Here is a 13,414-nt window from a genome sequence, read left to right as displayed (position 1 = left end):
CATAAGATGTATGTTCATTAAGCATAAGAAAAACATAATTGTAATAATGTAAAGGGAATAAAACAAATATTTGGGAACTGATCACATGTATTATTCATAAAAGATAAAAGAAAAACATCACATTTAAGAATATTTGAACGAGAAACCAAAGCGCTTCAACAAAACTACAAAACGTTATCGCAAGCAGTGTGCCAGCCTCGCTGGCACGAGGCTGGCACACTAATGTGACATAAGTTTTTCATCATTTTCTTGACCCACGTGTAGTTATTTTTGGCATGTAACGAAAATCTCTACACTATATTGATAGCCGGGTTTTCAGGAACCCCGTCCCAGAGTATGCCTATTTATGTTTTCTCTTTTATTGATAGTTGGAGATTCTGAGGGTTTTTTTTTCTACTAATAGTTGAATTAAAATAACTAGGGGAAAAGTATAGATCCCTTACATACGAAGATTCTGATCGAACAGAATCTTCACTGGAGAAAATTGAGATGCGGCGCAAGTCTGACAGGCGCGAGCGCGTCTAAGGTGCAGGTGCGTGCATGGTTGGCAATATTGTATATTTAGGTGCTAGAATGCATCTTTCATGATAAATGGTCTATAACCTGCAAAAGACCGTAAAAGCCATAAGTTGTATGTTTATTGAGCATAAAAATGGCATAATTACAATAATGTAAAGGGAATAAAACGCAAATTTGGAGACTGATCACATGTATTATTCATAAAAGAGAAAAGAAGAATATCATATTGAAGAATAATTGAACGAAAAACAAAAGCGCTTCAACAAAACTGCAAAACGTTATGAACAATTTTTAACAACGTTATCACAATATTACTAGGAGACAACCAGTCAGTTATCAACTCTATGAAGAATACCAGTTCAAATTTTGCTGAATGGATTAGTAATTCTATCTTAGGAAATATTGTAAGTATTTGTAATAATCTCCCTTTTTCTGTAAAATACGGTTGAATTAAGAGAACTTGTAATGGGGAGCCAAATGGGCATCTACTTTAAATTTTAATGGTATAGAGCCTCCACCATCGTTCTTAAGATGTAATCTTTCCTATTTTGAAATTGAATGGAAATGAAATGGTATTATCGAAGAAAAAAAAAAGCCAATTGTTTCGTGATTTTTTCAGCTTCTCAATGTTTCACAGATTTCGAATTTCTGGTCCATAGTTACGGCACTTGCAACTTGCAACTTGCAAGTAAGGGTGGAATTTGAGCCAAGGGCTCGGAGCTCGGCTTCGGCTTGGCTCGTTTAAGCTCGGCTCGAGCTCGCTCGTTTAAGTATATGAGCCGAGCTCGAGCTCAAATTAAAGCTCGTGTAACAAATAAGTTTGATGAAGCTCGGCTCATTTAGCTCAAATAGCATATTTATAGTGTAAAATAACCCAGCGGCTCGGGCTCAACTTGGGCTTGGCTCGTTTAAGCTCGGCTCGAGCTCGCTCGTTTACTATATGAGCCAAGCTCGAGCTCAATTTAAAGCTCGTGTAATTAGCGAGCCGAGCTTTAGCATGGTAAAGCTCGGCTTGTTTAGCTCAAATTCCACCCTTACTTGCAAGGGACAATGGTCGCACACTCAATTAATCGACTACCAAAGCACATTGACAGTCATCACTACCGAAGTAGGCGATCACATACCAACATAAATTGACACGTTTACACTTGTACACGAATTTTAGGATCAAACTGACAAACTATGTCAAGAATCCCATGCACAATGACACGTTTCTTTTGCATTACATTCCACCATAGCGCTTTTCTTCTCTATCTCTCACCCCACTACACACTTCTACTTCTTCACATCTCCTTTTCTCTTCAAATCAGTCGAATAAAAAATTTCTATAGGCTAACCAAAATTCGTCTCGGTATTCCAAAAACTTTCAGTATGGTGAAGCTAGCTACAGCAAGAGAAAGTAGATTATATGGGCCATGGTTGTCCCGGAACAGATGGGAGTATATCAATGCTGGCCTTTATGTGTTTGCAACCATTTTATTACTTTGTGGTTTTGTGTCTCTGTTGTCTGATATAAGTGCAAAATCTGGTCTAATTTTGCTGGTTATAAGTTTAGTTTTTATCACATTAGTGAATGCTCATGATCTATTTGCACATTTGGCTGGGATCGATTATCGGATAGCATTGATCGGGTTTGATTTGCAGCTTGGGCTTGTTGAATTTGCTGTTCCAATTATTCAGGGATTGGGCTCAATTCTTTTTTTCATAGGCGTTCTCTTTGTTTTCATTCAGGTAAAATGTTATTTATTTATGGATAAGTGCATCATATGGTGATCTATTGATTACTGTTAGAATTAGGACTTTAAATTTCTAGATAATTTCACGCTGGGTACTAGATTATAAAAATATCTTGATCAACCTTACATTTGTTCAGTTTTCACTTTGTAACATATTTACACTGATAAAATGCAGGCAGAAAGGGGTCATGGTCATTATAAATTGGGAAGGCATGCTTTAAACTTGCTTATTGCAGGACCAATTTTGTGGCTTATTGGTTCTGTTCACGATGCTTGCCAAATCTATGAGAGAGCGGATGGACATGTTCAGATTTTGCAACAAAGTGTTCACATACCATTCTTGATGGGAAGCTTGCTGGTTCTGGTGGGCTCAGTGCTCAATAGAGATGGCCATAGGTGGTTGCTCTATGGGTTGGAGTTATTGGTAAGTTCTTGCACACGCAGAAGCCGCTCGAACAAATTTGGAACTTGTGCTGTTTACCTACCACATGAGCGATTAGGAATATCTAGCTGCCACACACATGGTTAAGTAGTTAAGTTGCTGATAACTTGATATGAACTCCACCGATCCCAATGTGCCATAGGGTGTTGGGCACTAATTCCCTAAGTAACTCGGACAACATTGTTTAATTTTTTTTATTATTATTTTCATTCAGTCTATGATTTAAAGACATTCCAATCTATGCTCTAGATTTTCCTCTGCCTTAAAGAAAACCAAGCATTGAAACCAAGTCTGTACGACTAGAACACAAACTATGATATTAAAGGGTTGAACTTTAGTTGCCATGTTGATCCTTGAGAAATCTCTACCACTTGATAGACGGAACTACTGTAATCTTGTATAACAACACCACATTTGAAAACTAAAATGCTCAAAAGGAACCTTTTCAATCATGTATAAAACCATAGGATCCAAACGTTTAGTCCTTGAACATGCTACATTGAGAATCTTATCGATCATTTTTTTTTCAAATTATGCAGGGAATGAGTTGGATTGTCTTGGGAATAATTGGGAGTCTACTATTCTTAATAGGAGGATTGATGAATCTGGTGAAGGTCTTCAAGATGCAACAAATGGATGGAATCAGGCTTGAGAAACTGCGGGGAGGGGCACAGGACCGACTTGTTCGAGAAAGGGAAGGTCAGGTTCCCCTGATACTAGAAGAGCAAAGAAGAAGGAAAAGGCAAATTGAGGAGGCTAGAACGGCTCCCTCACCTGCTCCTGTGTCTGTGCCTGGTGGCACACCTTACAAAGATGTCCTCGTCGGTCAGGCCTAAAACAGGATATGAAGAATTTGGCCTTATACAAGTTTGAAAGTTTCATCTGATTAATTATATGGGGATAATCTGAACTCATTTTGCAATGGTTTCATTCTTCTTTTAGAACTTACTGGTTTTTCGAGATTTGTATACTCCAAGTAGAGACAATCATCGATTAAGCAAGCAAGAAGCTCAAATCTATCTAATATGGAGTAGTTGTATCGTTGCAAGGGATTCAAAAGTCGGGTTCACAATCTTTAATGAAAGTCTGTAAGCTATTTGGGGCAAATTGATACATATATAAGAAGTTAACTAGGATTACATCCTCCCCCCCCCATCCAGTTTTCCTTCAGACAAGTAACTGCCCAAAGTATGTTGGGCAATAGAGTCTATGAGAATAATTATGACCCACAAATCACACAATTACGTAAGGGAGATAGATACTAGACAGAGAGAGGCTTTCAGTATAACATGATGGGGTATGATGCGTTGCGCTTCAGCAGCATATGAGAGTCACATAAAATTTACTTCCATCAACCAATTCCTCCAGTTACAAATTACGGGAGACCAAAAAGATACAAACCATTATTTCTGCAGTGCTGTTACGCTGTAGTATACACAGATAAACTCCAAGTCTCCAATTGTAAAGCCCAAACTCAATGGAAGACGGCAAGAACCAAGAGGACTTTCATTCACCTACAGTTCTACATTATTAACATTAGCCAAGCTCTTGGTTCTTCTCTACAATCCTCACTTCCTTTGCAGATCTAAGCACATCAGCCTGCTTTTAAAAATAATTAAAATATAGTAAATTGGTAATTAGATATATCCACCAAGTTGACTTTAATTTACCTGATCTTCACACATTTCTACCGCAAAGCCATCAACGATCACTAACGAATATCTTTTCTTGTTAGTTCCTGCTTCCAGGGCGCTTGCCAGAAAGTCGTCGTGCTTCTTCCTCAGATACGAATCAAGCTCTAATGCTCCATGTTTGCTTCTATGTCACCACACACGAAAGAATGATAACATAAGTACAATACCTAAAAGCGGCAAAAGAGAATGTAATGTAGCACTAAGGCAATAGGACTCTAATGCAAATGAAACAATGTGTGGAAGGAAACAGACTGATTAGTTTGAAGCCGGTCGTATTCTGGATCCAAATTCATGAAAACAAAGTATAACTCATTTCTGCTACTTCCCATCACTACTTTCTTTAGAAGTTTTGTCTGGAACAATAAGAGCTTGGCTTTCAATCAAGATTGTTGCCATTTATATATGGATTAAGGATAAAAGTCACCCCAGAACTTGTCTTTGATTGTCATTTACACCTCCCAACTTTTTTCAAAACGAAAAAAACTCTGAAGTTGCAAGTACCAAAGCAACAATTAGTTTCATAGATGGCGTTAGCTATTATTTTTTACGTACGTACATGACGTCATCAATCAATTTTTTTACCTTTTAATTTTTTTTTAATGTGGTAAGAAATAAATAGATGATGTGGAAATCTATCAGTGAGTCAACTCCAACGGTCACCTGTAATTGTATAAATTGATCATCTTCTTCAGCAATTCCAACGGTCATAGCCATAAGAAAAAAACACTAGTTACCAAATTATTTGATTTCTATTCAATTCTACGAATAATTCAGGTATGTAATAGGTATTGTTATTAATTTTTCGTTCATTGTTCGCAAATTCTAATCAATTTCTTTTTGGAATCCATTTCTTTTTTGGCAGAAATGTCACTTGCATCATATCAGTGAATTACAAGGTAAATAAAATAATCGACGACATCATGTAAAAAATAAAATGACATCATATATATCTAACGCCATCTATGAAACTAACTATTATATTTGGTACTTGCAACTTCAAGGTTTTTTTCGTTTGGAAAAAAGTTTAGGGGTGTAAGTGACAATCGGGGTCAAGTTCAAGGGTGATTTTTGTCCTTAATCCTTTATATATATATGAACTAGAAAGCTGAGATGACTAAATTGACCCAGAGATGAACTAATACCATTGAAGCAATATTCTATCTAATAAGTCGGTGTGGAGGCCACAGGGATCCATCCGGCGGCTACAAATCCTCCTCACAAGTTATGACACAACCGATCCAAAAACTAATTAATTTGATTTGGGCAGTTTATTATTTGGGCACAAGAATACTAGATCATTGTTGATTTGGTCAACAATGGTTGTCTTATAGGCTGGCCTTCTTTTAGACCTAATTTGAAACAGTGTCGTAGGCACGGGATATATACTAGTATTATATATGTTTATTCTTTTTTTAATTAGAAGATACTATCTGTTTAGCCTAGGTTCTAGCTAATTATAAGCTTTATTTCATTGCTTGTCTTACCTATGTGCCGTCAAAACAAACAGTAGAGGCCGGAATGCGCGCTTGAGTTGTGTTTCGACCCCCACCTACGTGTCAAACGTCTATTGGTAGGGATCTCCACTTTATTCGTTAAATCGACAGGGCTAAGACCCAATTTGCAATATCATAGATTGATGTACAGGCTCATTAACTCATGTGTCTAGGGCTGAACCCTAGCCACATGGCTTGCCACTTACGTACATTAATTTATGTCCGGATTCGTTTCTTAGCATATAGATAATCATCACATAAGAGTCATATTCAATTACAATTACTGAAGCTACAAGGAGTCTATACTCTACAGATATAAATACAAAACTATTTTTCATAAAGAACTACGTTCTTGAGACTTGATCCCACTGATAATTTGGGTACGTAGGTAACCGCAAGGTACAGTCTCATCATTCCCCCAATCACCATCATTTTTCTAATTACTTTTCTACGTTCTTCGTCTTTTTCATCAACACTTGGTGTTTTGATCATATTTGGTCGAAACAAGTTGCATACAGGCCACCATCCTAAAAAACAACCATCTACTCTTGCATTTCGATCCGACTATAGTACTATCAAATACATTTTGCAATCTCAAGATAGTTATAAAGTTTATTATCGAAAAAAGAATAAGATAATAAAGTGGTTGTTGTTGTTTAGTGGCGGTGATAATGTGACATGTATGTGTTAGGACTTAAGACCTGGGCACACCCGCCATACCTAGGCCTCTGCTCCCATGGAATAACTAATTAATACTAATATTGTCCTCACTTAACCACTTATTGGGCTTGGGCTTTGGCCATGAGTGTATGGTTTTTTTTCGAAAAGGCCTCGGTACTAGTTAGTGAACTTTTCACTTTATCAACTCATGAACTGCTTTCTTTTTCAATGTGAGACTATTCTTCTTTTCGATCCACACACTCTAACAATCTCCACCTTGGACTGAACTCCAAGGGACTCTATTCGTTCATCGTCGAGCACGATCCAATGCCAGAAACTCTGGTGTGTCTGGGCCTCTAGGGAAGGGGTTCTGCTTAACCTCAAAGCCTGCTCCACCTCAAATATCATTCCATATTGTTAGATTCACATCGAGTTACACCCTCTCAAATCTCCACAACATCCAAAGGGCATCAAACTTTGGTGTAACGGGCACATTTCGTTAAGCAACTCCACCTGAGTTGAGTCCTTCGTTGGCGATCCACCTTGGATGATTTCATCTCTTGTTTCTACATGATCTGTGCTAGATGTCTCTGCCGAACTATCAGCTCTAATACCAGTTATTAGGACCTGGGCATACCTGTAAGGCCTGAACCTCCGCTCCTATGAGATAACTAGTACCGACATTGTCCCCCACTTAACCACCCATTGGGCTTGGGCCACAACTTGACCATAGGTGTAAAGTTTTATTTGGAAAAGTCTCGGTACTAGTTAGTGAACTTTCCAAATCCCACTTTATCAACCCATGATGAATTCCTTTCTTGTTCAATATGAGACTATTCTTCTTTTCGGTCCACACACTCTAACAATATGCAAATGGAAAATGAGTTATGTTATGGCAATCCTCAAATTTTCTATTTTTTTTAATATTCTATATTTTGTACATACACACATACACGAGAGTCCAGCCCCAATCCAAAATATACGAAGGGACAGATGCACGAATGCGTGGTTACACAAAAGTAATAATCTCAACATGTTAACGATTTAGGGTGTGTTTGTTATGATGGAAACACTATGGAAAGGAAAGAAAAATAAGAGTGGTCCACCTTTTCCATAGTTTTTAAGGCGTTTGTTTACCCATGGAAAGGAAATGGGCTTTTCCATATGGAAACAAATGGAAAAGGTTTTGTGTCTTTAGCTAACTCTTGAAAATTTTGTGGAAAGGAAAGGAAATGAAATAGATAAATAGGGACTTACTACTAATACACTCCACTCAACAATACAATTATTCCTTTCCATAGCTTTTGCAAACAAACATGATTATTCCTTTCCCCAGTTTTTACTTTCTTTTTCTCAGTTTACCAAACACATACTATTTAAAATTATTTTCTTTTCATTCCATTCCATTCCATTCCATAGTGGACCACCCATTTTATTTCATTTTCTTTCCATGAGTTAAAATTTAACAAACACACTTAGTAAAGAAACCACTATGGGATGTAAGGGATAGGTCTTTTTTTTTTTTTTTTCAATAAATAAGGGGTAAGGTATTGTAAAGCACACTTCGATTGTTCGTGTAAATGCTCCCTGATGCATTTTAAGTTTTTCTAGAAAATGTTATACTACTAACAGAAGTCAACGTAGCAGCCACGTGGGTGGCATGTAATTAACGAGATTAGAAGTCCACAGCCGAACTAAGATAATTCCACACCGATAGTTATAACCTAGGTAAGAAATCAATGCTACAGTATGATTTTAAATAAATAATGTAGTTTTCTTTAAACTTGATTTTATCCGCCAAAGGTATTCCACTCGACAACTGATTTTCTGTTTCATATGCGATAAATTTTTTTGATGTTAATATGCAACTACGCAAGTTGCTACGCATACTTCGATTTGATTGTTCAGAAATTTTGCCAACTGAACCAAACCACATACTTTCTCGTTTTTTTAGTTTTTAACAATAGATCGATCTTACAACAATACGTGTTTTACACTTTTACCATAGCCAAACCGTTAATTTGTAGTCAATTGGCTAGTACGTGGTCAGTAGCATATACAATTTTCTTATTGTTTTTCATATTCAATCGTTTATACTTACACTAGCAAGATGCACGTGCAATGCACGCGATGTTAAAAAGAAATTGGCGAAAAGTGTAAACATAATTTTACTTCGCCATTTTTGATTAATCTTCAATTTGGGTTTTTTGGAAGCTAGCAATTTTTGGGAGAAAGCACACAAATTTTTTTTGTAGGAGAGTGTGTATGTACGTGTGTTGTGTCTTGAACTCTTAATAATTCGGCCACCTAATTATACGGGAAACCTGATTCTACTCACATGTTGTGACAATATATGAAACTTAAGGATCTCTCGATTAACAGCAGGCTAATTGATTTAGATGAAGTATAGTAAAAAAAAAAAAATTATAGAAAGGCACAAAGCAAGGTACGTACAGATTCAAGTATGGAAGAGAATTACTGATGAGTAGCTGAGTAAATGTGCATACTTGGGGTTGGCTTTGTAGCGCAGAGGCCCATTGCGGTGTGCTAACTCTTTCCCATCGATGGGGGACTTCAGACTGAGAGTTCACAAATGCGTAATTGTAATCCATAAGTAATTACCCGTTATGTTGGCTCTCCATGTGATATTTAATACCAGGAGGGAGACCTTTTACGAATGATGCATCTTTTGTTGGTGGTAGAGAAACCAGTTGAGGTCCAGTACACTGAACTGGAACCCATTAATCATATTTTTGAACTGTCCTTAACCAATGCTCATGAAACCCCACTGGTTCTTTCTCCGTCACCTCCAATTCCACTACCACCCCCTGGCGAAGTCATGTCCTGAACCGAAAGAGTTTGCAAAAGCTGCAGTAGAAGATGCATGGGTTAAAACAACCAAGAGAATTTCATTTTTTAATCTTGCTTAAAAACTAACATGGAATAACCTAAGATTTGGAATTTGCTTCCAAAAGTTTTAGTGTAGCAACCATAAAAATATTGAAAACTACAACAGATACCAGAGGTTTGAGTGATTAGTAAGAATCCCTTATCCGCTTTTTATCTTTATTGATAGATGGCACAGATGTTAGTACCTCTTTTGGCCGGTCTATAAATAAGTGGATAGCTCTTACAGTTGTCACCCCAAACCATATGGAAATCAATGCAGAATTGCACTTTAAAAGGAAAATATTTTTGGGATGGCCGGATAGCTAGACTGTACTCAACTTGCCTCCATACAGACCTGCTTAACCTACCCCCAATAAATATTAACTTGCAACTGTGTTTGTTTACAACCAAAAGACGATATCAAACCACCATTATGTACGTGTTAGAGTTGAGTGTGTTGGAACACAGATAGTTAAAGAGATTTCTGTGTTCAACATTGTGAATTCTGGACATTTGAACACACTATGGAGAACTCTTCGTTTTTGTTGCTTCCATGGTAATTAGTGTAGTTATAGTGTTGGGCATTTTGTTCCTCAAGCGGCAGAGGCGCGTGCATTTTTTGTATTTGGCGATTAACTTGTGGATAGTGGCAACAACAACTATCTGTTAACAACTGCTCGTGCTGACGCTTATCCATATGGAATCGACTATCACACTCATCGTGCAACTGGCCGTTTCTCCAATGGACTCAACATCCCTGATATTATCAGTAAAATATCTCTCATTTTTCATGTGCTGCATTTTATATTTTGAGATTCTTTTGATTGGAGTACATTTATAGTTTGTGTCTATACTCTATAGTACGCATAATGTAAAGTTAATGGAAGTACAGCTTTATATTTGAGCAAAGGCCAAGTACTTTAGTAATTTTTGTTTTTCAATTCCTTTTTAGTATAATTTATTTGAAAGTGCTTTATTACTTAAATTTAAAACTATGTTATATATACTAACACATGCCATAATTATATATGTAAATCGTAGCATCAATTGGTGAAGAACCTACTATGTCATACTTAAGGCCATAGCTAACGGGCCGGAGACTACTTGGTTGGTGCTAACTTTATGTCTGCTGGGGATTGGAGTCCTCAACGATTAATTTGAATCCAATTTGTAAGAAGCCTCACATTTCAAATTCTAATACCCACACCACCGAACCTTATCTAATAATACTAATCCGAAATGGAAGTGTACTTAGTGTATTTACATTATAAATTAAACTTGTTCACTTAGCCAAAAACCTATATAATAAATACGTCGTAATGGATGACACACTATTATGCAGGTAAACATAATCGATTGGCCAGCAAATTAAGTATTTCCAAAAATGATCGATTAAGAGTGGGTGCACTCATTGGCAATTTCAAAATTTCCAAAAGACTGGTGAACGAAGCACTTGTTCTCTTCACTTGTGGTGGAAAGGACTTTTTAAACAACAACTATTTAGTCCCATTCTCTGTAAGATCTCGCCAATTTGCGGTCCTAGATTACGCTCGCTATGTGATCTCCGAATATAAAGCATGAAAGAAAGAAGAGTTAACAACACAAATAAAAGAAAAGATTGTTGCATTTCCTGAAAAATGAAGACGACAACGTCAAGTATATCTGCATTTAACCTGGATATTGGGAGCAAATCCACCTTCATCACCAACATTGGTTGCATCCTGACCATATTTATTTTTTATGACACTCTGTGGATAAATTGTAATATAATCATTAAAACCAAGAAAACATCTTTACATACACTTAGGCATAAATCTGAAAGAAAAAATATTATAAGACAAACTTAGGTAAAAGAAAGATAAGAGCAAAGATTCATACATTGATTATTTTTACTTTTGTGAAATATGGGTCATATGGGCATTTTATGGATAGTACTCAAGATTGTGTTTACAGACAAACTTTGGCAAAAAATTGGCTTGCTTCCTTTGAGAACAGGCACACCTTTGATAGACATTCCTATGAGAATTTTATGTAGGGTATTTAGTAATACCGGTAGGCTTAAAATATTACTACCCAAACAAACTCTCATAATTACTTTCTCTCGTCTTTGACATCAGATTCGTGGTAGCCCGATGTCCTAGTGCATCTCGGTCTACATGGCTTCCCCTTTGTGCATTCATTACGTAGGTGATCACCTTGCTAGTATCTCGGTCCAAAATTCAAGTTGCGTGTCCATGGAGCATTGGCTTTATGAATGGCTTGATATCGAATGATATTCCTATTGGAAACTAAATTACCTATACAGGTTGAATCCAAACCCAAGACGACATGTATAACTGCCAATGTTTTTAAGAGGAAGATCATGAAAAACAATAAGAGCAGGGGGCATATAGTTGAGCTGTTATAGTGTCGACGTAAATGCAAAGTAAAAAGGAAATCACCTTCTGTTCGATGGAGTCACCATGGTGTGGAAATAACCTTGACACGCAGCTGATTGATCCACCACCCTTAGCTGAGTCTTGTATGCTTGTACGTAGAATGGTTTTAGACAGGGGCATGGCTTGATTGCATTGGTGTTATGGTCCTTCTTCACTAAACTATTTTGCCCACCCCCTACCCACCCATTCTTCCTCTTGCTCCCCTACCTCGGCCTCTCCCATTGTCATTACCTTGCAGTGGCTGGTACATATTTACTTGACGTGGCCGCTGCAGATTGAATTGTTGATGCTGCAACCACACATTGGGCTGCTGTTGTTGTTGTATTGTACACATTTTATTGGTGTCTTTCCATTCCCTTTGTTTGAACTTAAGTGAATAGAGTGGGAGACTAAGCATTTTAGAGTCTGGCGAAGGATTAAGTTGGGCTAACGTGACGGGATTATTGAAAGCCCATAATTGGTACCGGCGCTTTTGGATGCTAAGAATTTAATCTAATTGCTTTGAAGCAGTTATGTGAATCTAATAATTTGTAATAATGTGTTTTCGACCCTTGCTTATTGGTTTATAATCCCTTTATTTAAAATCTGTCTATATTTTTAACAAGTTATCACACGATGATGCCAATACAAATGTATAAAACCAATCATGTAATTAATAACGCAAGTATATACATTATTATTGAATGTCTAGCATTGGCATATCCGGGTTAAGAACATATATAAAATACGAAAAGGCAAACATATATATTGTCAATTTAATAAAATTATCGATTAGTTCGTTTCCTTTTGTTGCTTTATTGAATATATATGAAATATATACTGACACATCATTAGACTAACCTCTTGCTACAGGGTGTAGCTCGTTAAAAGACAGCCGTCATTGAAGTTTGGGATTTGTTATATGCATGGGTGCACACTTGAGGTATCGTTCCAATTCAGCCCGCTTGAATCTTCAGAGGAAGTGAAAAACAATATATTATTTGTATAACCCAAAGAAAAACAATGTTAAATCAGTGCCTGATAAAAACAATTTATATACATTACAATTAATAAGAAACGGGGGAGGAAGACTACGTACAGATGACTTCAAAAGGTGCAATGCATGGTTGGACTCAAAGGATGTGATGCATCATATGTCCGTTGCACGTCTGTTAACTAAAGTCATTTAAGATTTTGGGAGAAACTCAGGTATAGGCATGACACGTCTCAAGTAACCATAAAATTAAGTAATTTAACGACACTCACTCTTGTATATTGATGCAAAACATATATCATTAGTGTCAACTGAAGACCATCTCGCCCATGTTTCATACATTCATGTTAGCTACATAAGTAACATTTTGCAACCATTGGCAGGCCAATTACTATCAAATTCCTCCAGAGAGTACAGGCGAAACAAACGGCTATTGAAGACATAAGTGAAACTCTGATGTTAAGTTATTATTTGGTGTCAATACTATTTGGCACTTAACATAATGTTCCACAATTATGTCATGTTTGAAAAAGCTGTGTTGTTTGCTTGTACAATACCTGTTCCAGTGCT

At 36.9% G+C, this 13,414-nt stretch overlaps 1 protein-coding gene across 1 annotated transcript; it reads left to right on the top strand.

The window, feature by feature from the left end:
* The first annotated feature begins 1,765 nt into the window (after window positions 1–1,765).
* Window positions 1,766–3,844, top strand: LOC147513301 (polypyrimidine tract-binding-like protein). The gene is made up of 3 exons (XM_086599530.1): window positions 1,766–2,250; window positions 2,431–2,679; window positions 3,237–3,844. The coding sequence occupies exons 1-3, from the start codon at window positions 1,891–1,893 to the stop codon at window positions 3,531–3,533; spliced, it is 906 nt and encodes a 301-aa protein (XP_086455656.1). The 5' UTR covers window positions 1,766–1,890; the 3' UTR covers window positions 3,534–3,844.
* Window positions 3,845–13,414: the final 9,570 nt, after the last annotated feature.

Source organism: Coptis chinensis, chromosome 3, assembly GCF_015680905.1.
Source record: "Coptis chinensis isolate HL-2020 chromosome 3, ASM1568090v1, whole genome shotgun sequence".
Classification (NCBI taxonomy): Eukaryota; Viridiplantae; Streptophyta; class Magnoliopsida; order Ranunculales; family Ranunculaceae; genus Coptis; species Coptis chinensis.
Note: the sequence above shows the minus strand (reverse complement) of the source record. Positions and strands in the feature narration are given on the sequence as shown.